The 23,969-nt window shown below is 37.5% G+C and overlaps 1 protein-coding gene across 10 annotated transcripts in view; it reads left to right on the plus strand.

Moving 5' to 3' along the window:
• LOC311269238 (RNA-binding protein Musashi homolog 2) overlaps positions 1–11,050 on the plus strand; it is a 260,575-nt gene extending 249,525 nt beyond the window's left edge. For 4 of the 10 annotated variants that reach the window (XM_084373282.1, XM_084373288.1, XM_084373286.1 and 1 more), the window contains 2 exons: positions 3,740–3,810; positions 4,881–11,050. In XM_084373282.1, coding sequence (XP_084229408.1) covers positions 3,740–3,781 — 42 coding nt within the window. In that variant the 3' untranslated portion in view covers positions 3,782–3,810; positions 4,881–11,050. The remainder of the gene's footprint in view (positions 1–3,739; positions 3,811–4,880) is intronic. The other 6 variants (XM_084373280.1, XM_084373287.1, XM_084373285.1 and 3 more) reach the window with 3 other exon arrangements.
• The last annotated feature ends 12,919 nt before the right edge of the window (positions 11,051–23,969 follow it).

Genomic DNA, 23,969 nt, shown 5'->3' on the forward strand with positions numbered 1-23,969 from the left:
TTTAAAGCCAATAAAATGATTAACTTCAACCAAGCTGCTATAATAAAGCTACCTTATTTCGCATTCATGAGTTAGCTGTCTGAGAACAGGTAAAGACTGCATAATGTATCACCCAGACATTCAAATGTCGGCATCTAAATCCTGTCAAATAAAAATTGTCTTTCTTAGCTAGTAGCCCGCAGGTGCTGTCTTCTGTATAGGAACTTGTTGTCAATGAAGGGATCAGCTGTTTGTATACTTTGCTTGTGTGTTGGTCTACACTGGATCTCACTGAATAATTAATCGGAAAGTTTTACCATCTGAATTTTATGGCCCCTCACGAGTTGCATTGGGGCTGAGCTCTTAGACTCACCGCCAGGCTTGTTGGGGCATGTTTGTACTGTTTTACACGACTGAACTGAGTGACACAGTATAGGTTATGAAAATAACACCTGCTTTCTGAAAGAAGCTAATTAATGCATGGCTTAACTGAGGTGGAATAACAACAAGCCCATTAGTGTTGCGAGCGAGCACTCGGAGACAAACAGGGTGAAGACACTCTTTCCAAACTTTTATGGTCCACATCATTAATTTGAAAATCCTACAGTAACCAGGAAGTGCGGGGAAGATGGATTTGGGCTGTTTCTGGTATTGTTGTAGTTATTTGTTGTATTTTTGTAAGCTGAGTTTAGGTTTCTCATTTCGCTTGGTCCTGGTACAACATTTTGTGCATTTGTTTTGTATGAAATAGTGTAAGAGATTAATCACTTTGTGCAGCGCACTGAATCAATGGGACAAAGTGTAACAGCTTAGCAAGGATGAAGTTAATGGGAGACTTGTACAGCCGTAATTTCGGTACGGGGCTGTGTCACTGTAAGCAAAATGTGCAAATGGCTCATGAGAGGGTAAAATGGCTCTTTTTAATGTTAGTAAGTATGTGTAATTGATTTATGATATCCAAACAAAAACAGAGCTTAACGAGAAAAATGCATTTTATTGGCTTTTTGCTTCCTAAGCAAAGCCGCTCTTATTAATTGTTTTAGGTCCACTGGCTATCTGCCATAATCTGTTGGTCTCAGTGTAGGAAGCAAAATATTTGTTATGAAAGACCGGGCTGGCTCATTTTCAAAGCAGATTTAGCAGCAGATAGTTTACAGATGGAAATGAGGCGATTTGTTTCCATTATTTTCCATTTGTTGCAACAGTTTGTGACCAGAGTTGAGTGAGAGAATGCAAAAACGAGTCCACCAATGCATCAAATGCTATAAATGCTATAGAAATGTCATCACATTTACCTTAAAGCAGGTTTAAAAAAGCCTCTTTTATAAGCAGATCAGTGAAGAATGTACTGTATTTCTGTCATATAATCCAGTCGAGGGTTTTGTGATTCCCTTACAGAATGTCAAATTGTGCCTGCGATGCCGCGCACTAAATCACCACTTCAGAATTACCCAGTGAATCAAACAGAGTGCAATAAAGCAGAGAGGTGATGCAGCAGCCCTGTGACTTTCTGCTCTTGGCGAGATGATCTCTCTATTCAGACACATTAAAATAGGAAATGATTCAGAACTAAAATGTGCTTCATAATTCATTTTTTCACCGAGGATGCTGTTGAAACTGAACGCACGTAAGATCATCATATGTCACAACCTCACGGATGACTTCAGAGTCACTGATTTGTCCCTCGGTCTTACGCTCCAGCGATTTTATTAATCCCTTTAGCCAATATCAAAACAGCCACTGTGAAGAGGCAGTAATGAACTTAACTGTTTTTTTATGCAAGACAATTAGAGCGCAATTAGCTGATTGGAGCGATAAAGACAGATAATCGCTGTGGAAAGTGCTTCTCTTTTCACTGTTGTGTGTGAATTCAAGGATTTCTTCAGACCTGTCAGTAGCAGTATTCACAGTAGCCTGATAACTGAGCGGCATAATGAAAACCATTCAATACTCCAAAACGCACTGATCTTACTGAGGGCTGTTCATGATCCTATTCTCTGCATGCTTTCAGATAAAATCTCTTGTGTATGTTGGCATGAATAGGGATGGTGTGTACTGTATGTGTGTGCGTTATTATTATCTCCTTCACATACTTTTCACTCAGGTTATTGTCACCTGAGAACGACACTGTGTTGATATGGAAAATAATATGAATAATAAGTTATGGTAACTCTCTTTGAAGACCACATGTGTAGTGCATTATGGGGGCATTCAGTGTATTATAATGCATTCATAACGCTTCATGACAACATCAGCAAAGACCCATAATGCTTTATGATGCTCTGTTCCTGTGTTCAAACGTCTTACTCTATAGATGCTGTCAAGTAGTTATTGGCAAGAGGTTGACTGATATGTCTTATAATACATTATGACCTCAACAATCAACTGTAGTAAGTATCATAAGTTATCATTGTATGTGTTTAGTAAAGTGAAGTACATTCTGATGCATCTATAACGAGACATAATTGCCAAAAATGTATTAAGAATTACCCCAACATGATTTTATAATAATATTTTGACTCACTACTTCACTTGATCATCATGAGATGTTAAACAGAAAGCAGTTAGAAGTTTCCTGGAAATGTACTGAAGAATGTCCAAGTATTTACGAACCGCTTGTTGGAAAATAGCAGAATGTTATTGTTAAATGATATCAGGGTCATTTTTTACACATTTTGAAGGGATTGTTGAGGCAATTGCAGGTCAGTTTCAAAGACATTTCAAATGTGTTGCTTGATAATTACCACCTACTTACCGCTAAATGTACGGACCTGGAATATGAAGTGTTACCAAAAATAGAAATATGCACAAATCAGTTGCTGGATTTGTCTGTAGATAGTCACAATGTCTTATACGCCCTCTAGTTTCTCTATCTATCTATCTCTAGTTTATAACTAGGCAAGACCATCTATCAGACACTTGAACTTATAACTCATTAAAGGACACATCTATAGTGTTTATAACTGTTGTTAAAGTGCATCAGAAAGCATTATGTCTGTTTATGAGTGTGGTTGTAAAGTCTTACGAATGCATAATACAATATGGTAACACTTTTAATAACCATCATCAGTAATAGTACATTTACAGTTCATTAAACTTTTGTTAATAGTGATTTAACTGTGAAAAATCAATAAAGTGCTGTATAAACAATGTATTAAGTGTTTATTGAAAAGTTGCAGCTCATGTTTGTAACAGACTTTGTAAATGGTTAATGAATACTGTGTAGTTCATCTGTAAACATTTGGATGGCCATGTATTAAGTTGCAATTGGTGTTTATGGAACTTCACCATTGCTTAATAAATGGTTTATAAAGCGTTTCATTGTTTGTTAGCCGTGAAATGACGATTAACTTAAGTTTAATTAACTGTAAATTTACCATTTAATGATGATGGTTGTTACAATGTGCTACCTACACTATGATTTTCTCCACAAAGCACCGTAGATGTGGTCTTCAAAGGGAGTGTTACCACAGTTACTGTATCTTGAATGATTTAACACAGAATGAAATCATTCACACTCTTCAGAAGATCTAACTCTTGTTAACATCTTTTACCATGAAGTGATTTCTCCATTACAAGAATATACAACAAACCTGTGTAATGTATATGACAGTATAGTGTCCTGCTCTGCTACTGAACATGATCAAACTGAATGAAAAAGTTCACAATCATGCTAGCTGACAAAAAAAAAGTTGATATGATACTCACTTTTCTCTCCTTGAAATGCATACTGACAAAAGCACTAACTGTACACTTTTAGGGCCCGTTGATTGCGACAGCTTTTACAAATGGATACCATTGAACAGGTGGCCGGTTGCCATCTCATCAGAGGTATTGCATTTTATTTACTGTGCATTTCTATCAGTCTCTCTCTCTAATATGTGTTCATCACATTATTCGTTGTTTATTCACCTCCCTCGAAATGACAGAGCTGGTAGTAAAGTGTGAGTGTGACGGCAGGTTTAAATTTGGCGAGGCGGTCTTCTGTGTTACATCTGAACCAAAAAGACAGTGGGGAATATTATGAATAATTTAAACAAATTCAATCATTCATCAGTTTGTTTGTGTGACTAAATATAGGAAGAGTCACGCATACACCCATACTACCAGTTCTGCATTTTTTCTTTCTTTTTTCTGAACATTTTGAAATGTTTCCATCCTAAATTAGTCTTACACGTATTATACAGTATTTACCATTTATAATGTTTTTGATGATTTTGATCAAAGTTCTTCACTATTATGACTGAAATAAATCTCAAAAAACTTTTTAGCCAAAGTCAAAGGCAAACATTAAATATTTCCCAAATAGTAAATGTCTGAGGAACCGAATATTTCAGTTTTATCATGTTTATTTTGTCACTGTAATCCATCTTTACCGCTAACATTGTCCCTCATATGTACAGTATAAAACCCATTCTAAATGTCTTGAGCTTTTCGTCTGCTTCCAGCTATTTTTGTAGATACGACGTGTGACATGTGTTGAACATTTGTGCGCTCGTGTTTAAATTGCTGTTTATTTCCAGCTAAACAATCAAATACTCGACAGTAGCAGCACATGCATGAGAATGATTGCTAAGTTAACAACAGGTGTAACTGCTGTAAGAAGTATAGATTACTTATAGAGGTGTCAACATACATACACCAAGGTGTTTAACAGGCTGTCCTTTACTGTAATTACATGTATCGACGTTTTGCCCGCAGCAAGAGTTGACCTGCTGCACTTTATGATGATTGCTGTCACATTTATTTCATGTTAATTTGTCTCAGTAGGTGTCAAAACTGTTTTGTTTGGAGGTCATGTGAATGTCAAGTCATTTCAGGCAGTATGTATGTTCAGAATTCATGCAAATTAAATGGTTTCTAATGCTGTCGTTATCCTTTTTCTTTCCTTTATCACCCAGCAGAGTATATCTGGTGGCCCAGGAAAGACAGGACGAAGTTTCTAATTGGCTTTGTGTGCAGGTGATGCTATCCAACTTCAAGCACTACAGCATCACCCGGGCAAAAAGAACGAAAGTGGGAAACCATATGAAGAAGAAAAGAAAACGTTAGTCATCTCAGAAAAATAACAACTGCTGTACTATAATCCAAACCTCCTATAACTTTACAACCTGGTTTGGTATGATGTTTCACGTCGATTTCATTCACCTGTTTCCTTCCTCTGTTTAGCTTTTTTGTTTCGATTAGTTTTTAGGGAAGTCATTTTAGTTTTAAACTTTAATTTCGTGTCATTTTATTTTAATCTTCTAGTATCTTTGTGTAAATGGAGTTTTATGTTTGGAAGTACGGGGGTCATAGCCAAGAATATCTGCAAGTCATGTCTTCATCTTCGTAGTGTAAAAGGCGAAATGATTGGATGTTCCAGTCTTTCCTGCGAAAAAAAGAAGCTCAGTGTGGAGAGACTCCGAGAAAAAAAAAAAACATTTTAAGGAAAATTTAAAGAGGGTATCTAAGTAATAAATCTTAGTAGCTGTTTTATTTCTTGTGATGTCTCATTGTTAACCATAATTACCTATTTTTGGGCAATACAAAGAGGACTCCAATATTTTTATGGTCCTTTTTTATAAGTGTTGTTTTTGTTGTTTAGAAATATATATATATGCTATAACAAAATTTCATATAACTACATTGTGAATTCAAACTTGAGAAAAAGAAATGTAGCTGTACATATTATTCCAGTCACTGCATATAACCAACTCAGTGAGAGAATAGCATATTTTTGTGATGGTGTGTCAAAAGAAACATGTTATAGCGTGTGAATAGAAGAAAAAAGCTGTAAACAGTTATTATTATACTTTTTTCTTGCTGGAAGACGGTATAACGACCCCGGAGACAAACAGACAAAAACACACTTGCTCTGTAAATACTCAAGCTGAATAATTTTACAAGTGTCATACCAGCAAATTTACAAAAACGGCGAGTTAAGTCACGGTTTTAAGAAGTAAAAAAAAAAATAAACAACCAGATTGGTATCTTTTGTCTAACTGTTATAAGGTATCAGTATCATTTCAAAGAAAGAGAGAAAAAAAGATGATTTAATCCAAAGCACACTGTACTTAGATGTGAAGATCAGAACTTGAACCAGGCATTTTCCAGTGCTCTGTGCATCCTGACACTTTTATACTCTTGAGAGGAACTTGTTAGCTGTATGTTATTGTTTTTGTTTCATCCTGCTCGTTCCTGATTCATTTTTTTCCGGAACAACAATAATATCCAGGGCTCTGTTGCTATAGAGCCTTTTATGTGACGCTCGTTCTTTCTTGAATCAGTTCTTTTGAGTCTTTTGAATGAATTAGGAAAAAAGTAAACATTTTGATACCATACCTCAGCCTTTTGTGAGTTCTATTGTGGAAATCATTTGGCAGGTTTTAATTTATTCTAGTGGCAAAATAACTGAAAAACACTGAAAGGTAATAAAGCGAGTAATCCTTGCACTGTGAGTAGTGAAGTACAGGCCATTTTTCCTATTTGCACATGTATATGTTGGCTTTTTAAAATAAAAACGGCCCTGTGCTTTGGGATAGTATGAAGGATTTTTGGGGTTCGTGTATTAGACAAACACTTCAGAGTTTTGAGGTGAGTTAACAGCTTGGGAAATAGTAACTGATATGTTGCAGTGTACACTTGGATTTCTTTATATATTAGACCCATGTCTCATCTGAAGATATTTATACAGGGTCAAAAAGATGACACTGAATTATTCACTATCTGTCGCTGCACCAGGTTTTACACAGTATGTGTGGTAAATGATTTTACTCAAACATTTAATAATAATGATAATAATATACTCCAGAGTGCAGTCCGGTTTTTAAAGTCACTGATGGAATGAATGGTGTGTATTCTGAAATACTCTGTTGTTTTCATTTTACCCACTTCTTCTTCTTCTTCTTGTCTCATTTCTTTTTTCTTTTTAATTTCAAAACAACCAGGTAAAGATATAATGCTGGATACTTCTAAAGTAAACGACGTGGAGGTGTGATCAAGTAATAATTTAAAGAGTAAAGAAAAAAAACCCTTGTAATGTTCAAATGTAAAAGAAAATGCGAAATACAAAACTATAAAAAAAGAAAAAAAAGAAAGATGCTTCTTTGCTGATTTCAAGTTTAATCAGAGTTTTATTGATACTTTGTGGTTTATATATTAATAATTGTAATATACTATTAAAATGTACTGTGCATCCATTGCTTTCTCTCTTTCCATTCCCCATCCTCAGAGATCCTACTTCTTTTTGTTGATCATTCATGTATTTCATTAGTGTGTAAAGAAATCACAGTTAACTTGTAAACAGAGTGCTGTCTTTGATACCAGTGTAGTGGTCTTTGTTGTTCTCCCTTGCTCTACCTCTCCTTTCTCTCATATTTATCCCTCTTCCCCTCTCGCGCTCTTTTTCTATCTCCTGTAATTACAAAGTAGATGTTATATAGGACTCATTAATATAATACTTGTAGTGAATAGTGGATTTAGGACCAGTCAAGATAGACCTTTCTCTAAATGATCATGTTATTATGATATTTGCAGACAATTATTTTGATAGAGGTTCATTGTAATTTATTCCCTGTATGTTTTATTTTTTTTAATTCTTTTTTTTTTTTTTTTTGGTTTTGTTTTTTGCCACTCTCACATGGTTTTCAGCTAACCAAAGCTCTCATGGATGAACAATAGAGAAACCGTTGCTGTAAGATGGAATTGTTCACAAGGCATTATTTGGATCCCCACCCTTGAATGTTTTAAAAGGGGTGTGCCATACTACCTTAAATGCTAACGCTAGATATGCAAAACCATTTTTTTTGTTTTTTTTCTCATTATTTTCTAAGAGGGGACACAAGCTATAATCATGGAAAAAAAAGATTTTATGTAAAAGATATTTCATATTTTTTTAAGAAACATACCAATGATTACCACTCGAGTCATAATATCAGTCATAGTGCTGTTCAAATAACCTGTTTTAAATGTTTGTACCCAGGTTATTTTTTAGATAATACTGTTTCTGATCTCTTAACTCTCTCAGATGTTTTATCAATAACTCTAATAACTTTAATCTTAGATTCTGGGAGCTACTTGTTTTAATCTGTCATCAGTGTTCACATACATTGACATTATAGAGGTAGAAATAAAACAGACTCCATTAAACAGAAAACCTCTGGCTCAAGAAGAAGCAGGTGTTAGAGGATCGAGGCTGATTATTAGATGGTTAAATTCATGTATTGACGTTGTAGCAGCACCTGAAATCTGTGACTCACTGCGAAGATAAAAGACAGCAGTAAAGATTATTTTAAAGGGGCACTATGTAGCTTTAGAGAAGAAATTCAAGCTCAGATGTTTAATATGTATAATAATAATGAGGAAATAATACACTCAGAATTATTTTTTTCATAACTGAGTAAACAAGCTGTTCTCAGAGGAAAATAAGGTCCCCAGAACACTGTTTGAAGCTAGAAAGGTGGCAGGGTCCGCCACATATAAACAAAGTAAAACGGTATGAAGTTGTGTTGTCCTTTTAAGGTCAGTTTGTTTATTTAGTTTATTCAGTCTTGAAAACAAAGAGAGTTTGTTTATTTAGTTTGTTTAGACATTAAAAACAATCAGCCAACGAAGATCTTTCTCTTCAGATTAAAATTTCTTTCACAAAACTACATAGTGCACCTTTAAAACTTGAATTTAAAATGCCCAAAATAGCACATCAAAAAGCATGTCCACGATTCAAAACCTGCTGGATTTATACAGGCAGCTGTGTTTCAAGCAAAAAAAACAATCCTATTATAAACAAGCCAATTCAATTTAGGAGCTCAAGCTGTGTGCACACTCCAGCCACAGATTGAGGGCTTTTTTTTTTTTGTATAATTTCAATAAAACATAATTTAGGTTTTACACCAGTTATTTAATTTATTTCACCTCATGGGGTCTTAAATTGAATACTGTTTCATTAATAGATAAGATTAGTGTCTTTTCACTCTTCACGTCCGGTATAGACCGTCAAATTACATACAGTATGTACAGTAATGGCAGCTTTGTTTAATAGAGGAATTATTCCAATAAATCCAGCAAGTATACGGGACATTGTGTTGTTTAAAAATACCCCTAAAGACAAGTCAAATGATATTTAACTTTATTGTAAAATGATAAAAGTAATTGACAACACAGGAAAAGTAGTATTGGCCCCAAACTATAGAAAAATGAACAGAAAGTTAACGTCATTTATTTAAAACAATAATGAGTATTAAAGCTTATATTCACCTCATTGCACATTTTGACGTCAAAAATGTCTCTTGAGTAGGAAGATAGTAAATATAATAGGAGTCAGTCATTTAAGTGTACCAACTTAGAATTAAAGAAAGTGTTCCTCTACTTCATTTGTAGCATTGTCCCTCAAATTTATCCAAATATTTCATCAAATAATAAAGTAGAACTCAGTCCACCTACAAACCGATACGACATGCTCATTAGCAGCTGTACTGTAGTTGTTTCGCGTTTTGCTGCCGTTTCATCTAAAAAGCCAATAACAGTGCTACAAAATATATTGTTGTGTTTGTTTCACTGTTGCAGCGCCCGGCAGCGCTTACACTACAATTAAACTGAAAAACTCAAACTTGAAGTGGCTCATCTTCCCTTACCCCGACATAAGAATTGGCTCTTCTCTTGTTTTGTGATCCTGTAGCTTGGACTTTAAGGTAGCATGGCTCTGTTGCTGTAATTTTCATTTTATCTCAAAAACTGACAGCAGTTTACAGCTGATGAATGTTACACATCTTAGTAGACTAGCTTATCCATTATTGGGGAGAGGGGGAGGGGTCGTGGTTTAAAGAAAAAAAAATAATCAAAAAAGAAAAAAAGTCAACCTGGAAGGTGTTGACATTTGTAGTGTACTACCGTATCCATTTAAACTTGAATCTTGAGGCAAGTGCTAGGCAATGGCCAAACAATTTTATCCCATCCGTTGTAGGGGGGAAAATCCAACCCTGAAAAACACACACGCTTCTGAGATTTTTGTCGTCTGGGATTGGAGTCTGTTTTCTGAATATGAACAAGCTGGGACATCACACAGGACTGTTTCAGCCTCTGCTCTGTTTCCGATTAATTAGACTGACTTTGAAGGCTCATTGAACGTTCTTGAGCACTTATACCCAAAAGAGGCTTATTCATAGTGGTGCTAATGGTTTTAAACCAGACAATGTGCCCTTATCTCTGAGAGATACTGGATACTGTCACAGTGACCACAAAGTTAGTGGCTAACATTTATAGTGTTAAAGATCGCTTCATGCTCACAAATCCAGACTGAACTCTCCAAGGCGACAGAAATGACACAAGTTTCAGCAGTACTGGTCTGTGTTTTAGGGTGAATTTCCCCTTCAGTCCAAACCATTGCCATCTCACCCATGCTCATTATGAAATATATACACACAAGTTGCAATATATATGTGTATAGATGAATATATACTTGCAATCCTCACTCATTCGAACTGAACAAAGTTAGACTGGAGACCTCAGCTGTATACAGAATAATCCTCAGCTCACACCCAGGTTCATTTAGCGGAACCCGTCATTGTTAGCTTATACGTTCACCCGACACGAGAGTTCACCCCTGGCGTGTTTGTCGAGTTTGGAGCAGACCGCATGGCCTAGAGGGGGAGCCTGGGAGCTCTTCAGACTGCACGGACGGCAGTGTGAGGCTCTGCTGTGCTTCCATGTTCGTGCAGGCTGAGCACAGAGCTCTCTCCGCTGCTGTCTGCCCATTCCTAACACTTGCCCCTTTTTTTTATGTTAACCGACTTTTTATGGCGAGAGACAGACAGACTTGACTGACATCTGAAAGCATCTTTCAGGTTATCATATGGCTTGCTTAAGCCCTGTTGTAAAATATACTAAAAAAAAAAAAAAGATAATAATAATGATAATAATAATAATGGATGGGGGTCTCTCACATATCAAATGTGGAAAGTCTAATTTTATATTTGTATTTTCAAATAATAATATTGACAAAAAATGTCTGTGAAAGGTTTCCATCCTCTACTGTGGTCCAGAAATTGATGTGTCTGTCTGGAAAATAAATAAAATAAACTGAATTGTTATATTACTTGTTTTCACTGTTTCATTGTATTTTTATTTTCATATATAAAGAAGGTAAAATCTGATATATTTATCTACACATTTCAACAGTGAACCATCACATCAAAGAGACATTATCCACTCTCCATGCTGTTTAGCATCTGCTGACATCCCATAACTGGATACTGACACAAGACTTTCTGTTTATTATAAAAGACAACAGTGTTTTCTCCTTCTTTTTTTTTTTCATTCCGCATTTTCACTCGACCGCACACTCAGCATCTCGGCGCGGGGATCCTTTAAGGTCACTCATAAGTCAGCAGGATTAATAGAGTCTGAGCACTGAAGATGCATTTTGAGGAAGCGGGTGAACAAACAAGAGCTGGCGTGTAATTCTGCTGCCCCTCAGTGGTCTCTCGCAGCGCTGGGAGGAAGGAGGAGAGGGAGGAGGAGGAGGTGCAGCGCGCCATCCACCACCAATGCTTTATTTTTCATCAGCGGTATCACATGGAGAGCATCAATATTAGCTGAGGCTCAGTGTATAAACGGGATGAGGATGTGATGAGTAGATGAGCAAACAGGCTGCTGCATGACAGAGCCGTACAATAGCAGAGACACACACACATGGAGTGTTCGGGTTTACCTTTCATGTGTTTGTCACAGTGTGATTAGTTCTGGAGAATTTCATTTCAGATGCCAGAAACAAAAATCTGATTCCCAGTCATTTTCTGTAGCGAGCCCCGAAGAATGAACCACTGAAAATGTCAAAATAATTTCTTCTAGCAATGACTCTCCTTCTTCTGTTTACTAAAATGACTCGTATAGTGCTGTATGTGTTATTAAATACTGTATCTTGTACTGGCAACCACAGACATAGCTTATAATAATAATAATAATTATGTATTGAATATTTGGTAACACTTTATAATAACCCTTGTTATTAAATAATACATTTATAGTTAATTAAACTTTAGTTATTGTCATTTCACTGATAAAAAAATCTATTAAATGCTTTATTAACATGTATTAAGCAATTGTAATTAATAAATAAATGGTTTATAAAGTACTTAATTGATTAAGTCACTATAAACTAAAGTTTAATTAACTATAAATGTACCATTAATTAATGATGGTTGCTATGAAGTATTAGCTAATATTCTCTATTCAAAATATCTTTTCGTCTCTGTGATAGATTAATTATTAAACCTAAAGTTAGTGTTGCATTGAAATTCAGGGATCAGGCTTTTTAATGCGGCTGCTTGTCAGGTGAGACTAACAGTCCGACAGCTTCATCACTCATTCAGACAAGGTGATCTATAATTCTGACTGAGATCAATACTGTTGCCCGGCTCTGTTTTTCAGAGCCCAGGCACTACAAGTTTAGATCACACCACAGCCTTTGTTTGCATTTTGGTGTTTGTGTAATGGCCGCAATGATCATCCGACTGACAAGTCTGGACTTTCCTTTTTTTGTTGTTTGTTTTTTACTTTTACTGAGGCTGTTTTTGATTTCTGGCTTTCTCTGACAGAACAGTGTGGAGGCCAGTCATAAGGTATGTGCACTGAGCTACAATAATCTGCTGGTTATTTGCACAAATTAATTGTTTAGTCTATAAATGTCAAAGAAAAAAAATAAATTAAATGACAAATGGTGTCTATTGTCCAATTAACAGCCAGAATCCAAAAACTCTTCATTTACTATCATAAATGTAATAGACATTTTTGCTTAAAAAGACAAATGATTGATCAGTTTTCTAAAATAGTTGGCAATTAACTTTCTCTGGATCAACTAATCAATTAATCAAATAACAGTTGCAGCTCTAATACATAACACACAAACATTTGGTGCAAAAGCAGATCAAATATTCAGTCAAATGTTTTGGATGCCATGTATTTTTTTTTTTTTAAATGTCATTTTTGTTTCTGTTTATTTATACAAAAATGTTGTTGAATCCCAGGACATCTGGAAGACTAGTACACCTATTTTAAGCACACTTAGATTTAGGAAGAGAAATTTGTTCAAATGATTGAAAAATGGCTGGAGTTTGGTCCAGATCCTGGACACTGTAATTAGCAGACAAACTCATCAAACAGTTGATCCCTGCTGAAGCTGTCTGTTTTTTCTTTTTTAGAACATACAGGCCTAACTGGTTGACCTTTCCAGTCCACCTGCCTTTAATTAAGTGCTAATTAAAAGTGCCATTACGATCAGAGAGCTCGACACTCGTCGGCCCTCAAATACAAGGATTCAGGTCCTTTGGTGGAACACTGCAGGACAATCAGCAGTCATTATGGGAGCTAAATGTCAGCTCGCAGCAGAGAAAAGGGAAGCTGTTATTAATCTGTGGAGCCAAAGTTTGTTTTGGAATAAAGATAATAAAGAGTAATATTTGAGCAACAGGGCCTACAATATAGAAAGTTATCACTTATCTGTATCTAGCTATGAGTCCTAGAGTCCCTGCAATAATTGTATGTTTATTATATATTTAAAGGGGGACTATGTAGTGTTGGACAAGAAATGTCTTATTATTTTAGAATTTTAATATTTGCAATATTAATTAAATAATATAAGTTCATCACTGAATGAACAAGCTGAGGAAAATGAGGTTCCCAGAACACTGTTGTATGAGATCGTGTTGTCCTTTAAGGTCAGTTTGTTTAATCAGTTTACTCAATCATAAAAATAAAGAGAGTTTAGATTATTTAGTTTGTTTAGGCAGAGAAAAAAATAGTCAATGAAGATCTTCCTCTTCTGATTAAAATGTCTTCCCCAAAGCTACATAGGGCACCTTTAACCAAAAAAAAAGATACAAAAATTCAGAGCGCCATGTTGTACTAGCAGCATACATACAGAGACACACACACGCATAAATTTGACCAAATCTTAGCACATCAGGCAGCATGTCACCGGCTCATTTGATGGCCTCACCTCATACCAGCAGCTCTGTGTGAATTTCCCATGGGCCAGTGCTAACAGGCTGAATGTGACAGCTCCTGGCAAACACAAACAAGCCACACTGTGTGCAGAAGAAATGTCACAGCGAAGATGCAGCATGGTAACAACGCTCCGGCCGGCCGATGTGGAGGTGTAATGAAGAAGTGGTGGTTCAAGAGGCGCCTCTGCTGCCTGCCACCTCGGCGTGCGTCAGCTTGAAAAGCAGAGGAGAGAGCTGGAGAATACCTAGCCCGCCATGCATATTCATGCAGTGATATGGTGCTGCAGCCCCCATCCTCAGCCTGCGAGGACACCTCGGGGCCCCTCAGCATTTATTAACGGTAATTAAGAGCTAGTCTGAGATGCCTGCATGTTTAATTGCCAATTACAGGTAGGTTAGATATAGATGAAAATGACAGCTATTTATATAGTACATCAGCCTAAATAATCAAGTTTACACCTTGAAAATAGGAATGGAATGAAAGGTTGGGAAGCATCCAGGATCCTCACACAAGCCTGGCATTGTAGGAATTCAAGTGCAATAATGAGCAATGTTCAATGGATATGCACTTAATTTTATGTGCATCACTAAATTATCTCCCTGCACAGCCATGTAATGGTTGCTCCTCTTTTGAAGCGGAAAATTTTTTTGACAGAGCTGTGTAATAGAGTCAATAGTTGATGGGAAGACTGCTGTGGATGGGGAGATGAGGCACTCAGGTGGCTGTTTCCTCCCAGACTGCAGGCCTAATGTAGCCTTTGGCATGGAAATTGACGTGACATTGATGGGCACTCTCCCGCCGGCAGAGAGTCGTGCGCCTGCACAGCCTTCCAATTCACTAATAATTGCTGATTAAAAACTAGTTAAGAGTCCATGAAAACTCAAATGTGCATTAACCAAATGACCTTCTGGGAATGGCAAATAGTCTGCAGCCAGGAACGCAGACAGCTTCATATGTGGAACTGGTCCCTGGATTGTTTTGTAGAGGGTGAAGATTAGAAACAAACAGCTGTGTGAGGCTGTTTCATTGTCTCCTCAGCTTTACTTTATGTTTTAAAAAAAGGTTCTTGAGCTCATATGGCCTTTTCGTTATGAAAGGGGAGTTTGTCAATCCGACACACGTTGACATCATCCTAAACGTGACTGGAGTGACTCTGGAAAAATTATAATCAGTAACGTAATCTGAATTTAAAATGAGGGTTATAATCTAAAAATATAAAAACTAAGCTTTTATTGTTTACAGATTTTAGATTCAATTAATTAGCTGCAGATAACATTAATAAATTATGCAGGGAGTGCTGCTCAGGTGTGAAATATGGTGTCAGTCTGGTGCGCTTCAGTTTGGGAATCCTCTGAGGCACTCAAGGGATTAAAGAGTTAAAAAACCTTTAATATCTGATGTCTGTTGAATCAGAATAACAGTATGTGTTTTACTTTATAAAGTCATGTTGGTACCACCTCACACACACTCTATGATGCCCGTGTACTATTTTACATCTGCCTGTTGCACATGGATTTCACTACTTTACTTAAAGCACCCAATAGACACCTACATTTATCGTCATTTGTAATCACATTATAATAGTGATTATATGTGATTATATTAGAAGTGATTATAATGTATTACAACTATGATCTTTGCAAAAATAGTGAGTTACCTGCTATTGATACTTGACCTTGTAAGTCATTTATGACTGCTTATAAATACAGGCATGCTAAAATGCATTATAACCATGTTTATAATGCATTAGACACTGGCATCACAATGAGTTAGGATTATCGCTATAAAGTATTAGGAATATTCATGAGTGCTAATTGCTATAATTATACAGTGCTATAGGTGAATCATCACTCATTATAAGTATGTTCATGGTGTGTTTAAATGTCTTTAACAACTTATACATTCAAATTAGGTTTTAAATGGCGAGTATGTACATATTTTTGAATTACTTGATCAAATTTTAAAGTGCATATAATCATTTTATAATGCATTATGAAGGATTTGTTTTATAAAATGTTTTATTCCCTCAATATAGATAATGCTGAATGGAATTTCTTGTAAAGTCTACTCTTCATCATTAACATGTTGTTTTTCCTACTTATCTCCTCATAGCTGAATCCATATCTGTTTTATGGTTCAATGCGGAAAAGAACGAAACTTACACTTGTGTATTCAATGTATTTATAGCCTCAGTATTCCAACTTGAGCTGTATGCGTCTGATGAAAAGCAGAGGAGGCCATGAGCTAACTGACTCAGAAAATTCACATATCGTGTCCCTCTTTCTCTCTCATATTATCCACCAGATGAGGCATTACATGCTTGCAAAGGCCATCAGTTTTGGCCCAGATCACAGAGGATGCAGCTGTCTGTTCATTGTTCATCATCATTGTCTTCGTGGATCTGATGCGCCACAATCAATAGCTGCCTTAGAGCGCGCAGTGAGCAACAGACTGCACTGTAGAAGCAGGTAAGAGTGTCAATTATTACCGGAGGACAGGGCAAAAATACAGGGTAAATGCCAAGAGGGGGGAGAGGTATTGGTGTCGATGAGATCATTACTAATGGATTAATGATTCCTTGACTTGGTGCTGCAAATCTCCAGCTTTTATGGCCATTTTACAGCCTCTACTTTGGAAAAAATATGCCTCCCTGCCCAGTGAGGTTTCAGTGCATCTCCAGTCCTCCCTGTGCTGAGGCATCCCAAAACTATCATGACAGCAATTACATTAATGAGAGATGAATGTGTATGTGTGTAGCTGTTGGGCTGCTGGGCTGTTTATTGCCGACAGGTCAAGAGGCCTGCTAAATCTAATATTGCTTTAGTGGAGCAGCTAGAGTGTGTGTCACTTACACACTCTGACATTTTGCATCGAAATGTTCCCAGTGGAAAACATCCTCATGCTGATTATTTCTCAACACAATACACTAATTAATTAGACAAAAATATATATATATATATGCAGACTCACAGTATAATTTGCAGCTTTCATACTGGATTTGTTGGATTTGTGATCATTTTAAAAGCTGCGTCAGAGAAATGGCCTCAAAGGGACCCAGAGTATTTGCTCTGACACCTCTGATGTCAGGTTAGAGGTGCCATGACAGGGCAGTGTAATTCTGCTGTGATGTGGTATCATCAAAGTATTGCTGTTATGACACAAATATTATGATCTGTAGAGGCGGCGAAAAGCTCGGAAAACCAGTGTCGCTGCCTCTAAAGTCATTCCGAGTGCTAATGAGAGCTGTGACCTACCAAGCATGAGAAGGAACAAAAGCGCATCCACTGGTTGACTCTGCCATTCAGAGGTTTATATCAGATAAAAGGTGATTTATGTGAAATGTCAAGTAATTTGACACAAGTCTGCTTGTGAGAAATACAGCAGAGGTTTCAAAGGCAAGGTCAAACTCAAGGTCGTTTTCATATTTCATTGGGAAAATTTTGATAAGCAGCATAGCAATGCATTAAAACATCAAATGACGTAAATGCACTTAATTTCTGTTGTTAAGGAAAACCATGAAAACAGAAGACTAGTTTTTCTCACAAAGTAGCATGGGATCATGGGATTTGTTGTCTTCATTGTTGAACAACCACCATAGTGTGTCGCAGGAATGAATCCTAAAGCCTGGAAATAATTTAGCATTTGTGAACTTCTGGCTCCCTCATCTTAAAGTCAGTGGGTTTGTTGAATGGGTTTTCAGTTAGCGTGAAATAAGGGCTGTGGTAACTTAAAGGACAAGTTCACCCGAAAAGGACAGTTCAGTCATTATCTACTCAGCCTCGTTCAGATGGAAAGTCAGGTCACGTTTCTTAGTCCACAAAACATTTCAGGAGCTCCAAGGCAAAACAGCATCGCAGCGTTCTCCTAAACAACTGAAGTAGACAGGGACTTTTTGTGAAACATATAAAAACAACTGAAAAAAACATACAGCTTGGCCAGTGTAATCCAAACCTCTAGAAAAGATGTTATTTACACCCTTGAAGCGCAGTCGAGCTTGTGCAACCACTTCAGACAGGGTGTGGCTAACGCTTTTAGCTTAGCAGCTACAGTGAAGATTTCAGCTTTAAATAAATTGAGCATAACAGCTCAAATCTAACTTGAGTAGATAATGACTGAACTGTTCCTTTAAGAGATTATCAAGCTATGTTTTACAACATAAAATACAAAATACAGTAAATACCCAACGTGAATTTAACACGTCTTATAAAAAGTGGCTGCTAACAAGTGGCTAAATGACACTACAGAGGGTGCTGGGGGCATTGAAACATGGAGACTCATCTACTCACTAGTCCGTCTTTCACAGGCTGACTTTCCTTGCAAATGATTCTCTAGCTTATAACTTGTAGATTGATCAATGTATAGCAAAGTATGGATAGTACATGTTAGTGTAATGGGAAAGTGGTGATGCTGAAGTCGTGACCGTGATGTAGTTGATTAGTAGCCTTCGTTAGCCAACGTTAGCTTTTGACTTCTGCCGACCCCATTTACACTCAAAAATCATAAAAGCGGTGTTCATCTGTGAAGACTATCTTGTTGAACGAAACGTGTAAGTGTGGTAAAGGTTTGTTTCCCACAGAGCTTATTTTTGTCGAGGGAACTAGCGCAGCGCTAACTTCCAGGTTAGCCTACAAAAATATGTCATCCATGCCATCTGCTCTATTGAGGATGAAAATGTATCCGACGAGACAGAAATGTTTTATTCGTGTTGCGCTTAATCACGTCGCTCTCTGAGGTATCCTCTGATGTTGCGCTGGAAGTGAGAGTGATGGGCGACCAAATGAAACTCACCAATACACAAAAAAAAAGAAAAATCTTATTTCTCTGTGTTTGAACATCGTTGGAAACATTTGGGATAATCTAAGTACACTTCTGAACAAAATGGTCTAGTTTTGCTTTTAACATTTTAATGCAGAAATGTTTCAAGATATATGTTTAAGAAATAAATAAATGCCAATGGCAACCAAATAAACTGAATAATAGTGAATAAGATCATATTTTTTTCATAGCAGAAACATACCGAACCATACCTGTGCTGACAAACAAGTGAATAAACTGTAGTTACAGCTTGATGGCCGTATGAAAGAAAGGTGATATAGTTTATGTTTTTTTAAGTAGTTTTTTTTGTTAATGGCAAGAGCAATAGGCAATTCCAAGCCATAGCTTGCTTTGTAATGTTTTTTTTTTCTGTGTGTGTCTGTGTGTGTGTTTGTCTGTGTGTTTAGACAACACATACTCTTATCAATCTCTGCACAATAACAGAAAACAATTTGCTAATGTTTTGAAAATAGCTTTCCCTTCCCCTGCTCCAGCATTGAGAGATGTATGCACAATTTCATAAACACAATCAGTGCGCTGAATGGCGGCACTGATATTCTGAAAAAAAAAAAAAATCTCATTATTGTTCCTGAGCTATGGAAAAGCAGTCAATGGCCCATATCACACAAAAATGCCCTCCCTCCTCCGCCCTCCTCCACAGCAGCCCACCAGCACACAAAGCTTAATTCGACCTAGCAGCAGACAATATGCAGCAGTTTGCTGAGAGAATAATACTGATGACCACAAAGAAATCATCAGCAGGCCAGCTGCACATGCCACAGTCTTCGGGCGACACCGGAGGCCCTGCTGCTGAGATCATGTGGATGCACCAACGGCCATCTCATCATGTATTTGTTTAACATGTTTTGAGCTGCAGGACCATCAATACAGCTGGACTATGTCATGTCCGATTTCAATAATTCAATAAATCTGGATCTCTTTAGCGCAGAGCTGAGGAGACGCCGTGACCTGTGTCACAGTGGCTGCATTGCGTGGATGGATTTCCAGTCTTTTGTAACTCACTCACTCATGAACAAGTGTCAAGACGAGTGGTCACGGAGGAGTGCAAGTAAGCAGGAAATGAATGATCGGCCTCGTGGGACTGCATGCATAGAGTGTAAGTAACTGGTGTTTGCGACTAGACAGACTAGAAGTGGAGACATACTGAGACTACATATATGGACAGCTGTAGTGATGGATGATGACAGTCCGCTGCATAAACAGAGGAGTTCAGTGAGCCATAATAGGTGCATATGTATCAAGACTCCTCAACTCTGCTTAGCTTCATTGTCTTCAGAGGATTGATCCCTCTGACTTGTGGTTCAGTGTAAAATATCTTAAAGGTGCACTGTGAAAAATTATTAGTTTAACATATTCAAGAACTAACTAACATTTACTGACCGAATATGAAGAAATAACAGTTTTAGTATTTTGTCAAAGATGTCTTTTTATTGTGTTGCACAGATATCTACAGAAGTTAGCATGCTAACCAGCTAGCCCCAGCACATCCTTTCTCATAATACCACTTTGTACCTAAAGATGCGGTAGACCGACGTGGGCGCTGATTGATGCCCAACGTCTCGTGCTTCACACCTGAACCCACCTATTTTGTTGTCCACTAGAGCCCTGGTTGAAGTTGCTGCAGACTGCTAGCTGCCTGGCTAACTGAGCTAATTAGCCAATTGCATTTACAGTTAACAGTTACTCTAGGTGGCCAATTCTTACATACTGCACCTTTAAACACAGTTGGATGAATTCTCATCAAATTTGCTACAGACAACATACATTCTTATGACTTTGTGGATCCCCTGAAATTTCATTTTGAAACATCATAATATCAAAACCTGCCCAAAAGTGTTCCAGGTGCCAACACCAAAAGTTAACTAAAAAGTTGTACCAGCAGCAGTGCAGCCTCTATGCATATTTAGACGAAATGTTTCTCTCTGGGTCCCAGCCGCTAGGGGGGGCCACCAAATGTTATTTTGAACCAAAATACTCACCATGACTTATTAAACCAACAAAATTAACATTTTATTTATTGTCGCTTTAGTAAAATATAGCCCCACTCCTGAAAATGGTAAGTATTCTTTTTGTTTTTAATGCAACCTCAGAAGTGCATCTGGGTCAGTCGGCCACATGACCTAAGAGATTAACTGATCTAAACGAACTACTAGCTAATGTTTGAGTGAATTTCCTTGCTATGCCAGGACCTACACATGAGGGGCCCGGCCATATCAGAATGTATGAGGGCAGCTGGAGCTCAGGAAGAAGAGACAGTCGTCCATTCATAAGGTTGTCTTGATTCAAATCATTTGCACGATGACGCTTTCAACACAATGATGGACAACCATAGAGCACACTAGAATAAAATCATAGAAAGAATGTGTGTTTCTAAAATATGAATAGACAGAATGAGCTTTAAACACAATAATATGAGCCGTGCACTTTGCTGCCCCTGGTACATTGCGATTTCACAGTCTGCTACAGCCTTTTGAGCCCTTGCACCCTCCTGCACTCACACATTCTCGCCGAGCACACGGCTGATGTTAATTAAAGTCTGCGAGGGTTCGCTGTTTTAAGGCTCAGCGTGGACGTCGGGACTGGGCCCACTGAATTTGTTCTATGAACCATGATGTACATCAGATCAGTTGCAAACTCTGGCAAGTACTTGAGTGTGACATTTGATGATGTAAGGTTTATGGTGATCACCACAGATCACTAAATGTCAGGGACTGTCTGCTCACAGCTGATATATTCATCCCAGAAAGCAAGGGATGCACTCGGATGATACACTGCGGCTGGTTTCTGTCCCTGTCAAGAATGAACATCGAAATGTGTGAGGGCTCTCAATAGAAAAACTGTTCCATAAAACACTTCTTGACCCGCACCGCTGAGAAATGTCATGTATCACGTTTCTGTCAGCCAAACCGAACGCAACAGAGGAATAAGACCACGGATTATTGAGCAATGTCGTACAAATATGAGGCCTGATTAATGGACGCACAATTACACACGGCTGTAGAGAAGCTGGCCATTCAGTGTCAGGTTTGACACTCTGTGCCACAGAGCAGACCGATATTAAAAAGCCCCATTCAAGCAGAATGCAAATGTGTCTATATGAAATCTTTCATCCTGTGGGCCAAAAAGAAAAATTGTGTGGACAGACTTTAGATACAAAATTTGTCTTGAATGTTCTATTGATATAACACAGACTTTTTACCTCTTCTTAAACATTTATTGTGCTTTTTTGTCACTTGATTACTTCTGAATAAAATAGACTTTTCTTTATAATGGTAAGCGTGACTGAAGCAACCATGGCACATAAGCAATTTCCATGTTGATGCTACTTTATCATTATACTATATAAGTTACATCAGCCCAGTTGCCAGGTTAAATTGTTGGCAGTTAACGTTTCTGCAAACCCAATAATACATTCACATTTGTGACGCGTCACAGGCTACATACCATATTGACATTTCTACAATATGAGTCATGTGATGTTCACATTACACGGTTATGACCTGACTTTCATGTTGTTGAAGTGGAGGTGATGGTGATGATATTTTTGACAGAGGACCACAGTGTTTCAACATGAAGAAAGCATGATAAGCTTGTAAAATATGCAAAGCAACTTTTAAGTGTAAACCTGTGTATCCCAACATTTGACTGTTGAGACCCTTCACAGAAAAGCCGTTTCAGATGTCTTTTCATTGTTTGGGGTTAGGGCCGTTTTTATTTGGCCACTGGGCTGTTGTATTACTTTTGATGATTTAACTACATATTGTTGGACTTTTTGAATGCATTTAGGTGCATTTAAGTAAACATTTAGGTGTTTACTTCGGTTTAGATGTCTGTGCTGGACATTTTTGCACAAAGTGACTTTTCAGAAGTCTCATTTGCATATTTAAACATAAAATATCAGAAAACTTGTAATCCAAAAAATGTATTGTCTTAAGTCATCGGCCACTCACCTGTAGTGTGTGAGTGTGTTTCCCCTTAAGTAAAGGAATGTGTCTCCCATCACCTGATGAATACTCTCAACTCATGTACATGTCTTGGTAATAGATCTATGTCAGAGATGGAGATTTATTTACAGACATCCTTGCAACATAAATATTATTTGTGATGAATTGAAGCAGGACAGATACATATTTTAAGGTCTGTGGGACGACATTTTCACCAACAGAAGAAACAAAGTTGCTTTTTGCTTTTCAGAGCTACAGTAAATTGATCAAATTGTAGAATAAGGAAATTACATATAGTTTTATATATATATATATATATATATATACTGTATGTCAATCTAGCTTTTAAGATGTAGTGGAAGTCCTGGCCTGATCAGGTGTATTGTCTTTCTGAGCTTGCTCTGTAAGGACGTTTATTTGTTTTTCTTTGCCAGAAGGGTCACCCTGTGTTCATCCTTTTCGCAGCAGTCCTGGAGTGGGAAGTTCAGAAACACCTCAGCGGAGATGAGCTGTTGAAACAAACATCAAACCTTTTAGTGACCTTCCAGCACATTGGACAATCTCTCCGAGCACCAGTGCACTAACCATCAAGCCCCATGTGGCCTCCGTGGAGTACAGAGTAATCAACGAGGTAAAATTGAGGGGGGTGGCGGTAAACACCGGTTCAATTCCATGGACAGAATGAAAAAAAGGTGCATGTGTGTGTGTTTGCGGTGAAAATACGCCACCTGCAGTGCCAACAGCTCCCACAGTAGCCCCAGAAATCACACAAGTCTCAGATTAACACAGGTGGCAAAACATATATATATTTCATGTTAGTGGATAAAATGTGAGCATTTTGAAGTTTATTGTGTATCAACTTCAGTCCTTTACATGTCCTAGACACTGAAATTTCCATTTTAGAAAATTGAGGAAGGTGATTTTATTCAAATTATTCAGGAAATATTAACATAATAAAGTAATGTAATAAAATAAACAATGAATTAGTTATCTTAGTTATCTACTTTATTGTGCAATTTATTTACAATACCACAGAAGAAAAGATGATGAAACCCACCCTCTTGCAGTGGCTCAGTCAGTGAGTGCTATCTTCATCCACAAGGGGGCGTCTCTGAACAACAATCAGCCCCTCTGCTCACTGATGGTGCAGCAGCTCCAGTCCCAACACCTCAGATCAAGCTGAGCTCATTACAGCCACATGGCTTCCACCGATGCTGCTGTCCTCTCTCC

This window comes from Pagrus pagrus (assembly GCF_965226575.1).
Source record: "Pagrus pagrus genome assembly, chromosome: 14".
In the NCBI taxonomy this organism is placed as follows: Eukaryota; Metazoa; Chordata; class Actinopteri; order Spariformes; family Sparidae; genus Pagrus; species Pagrus pagrus.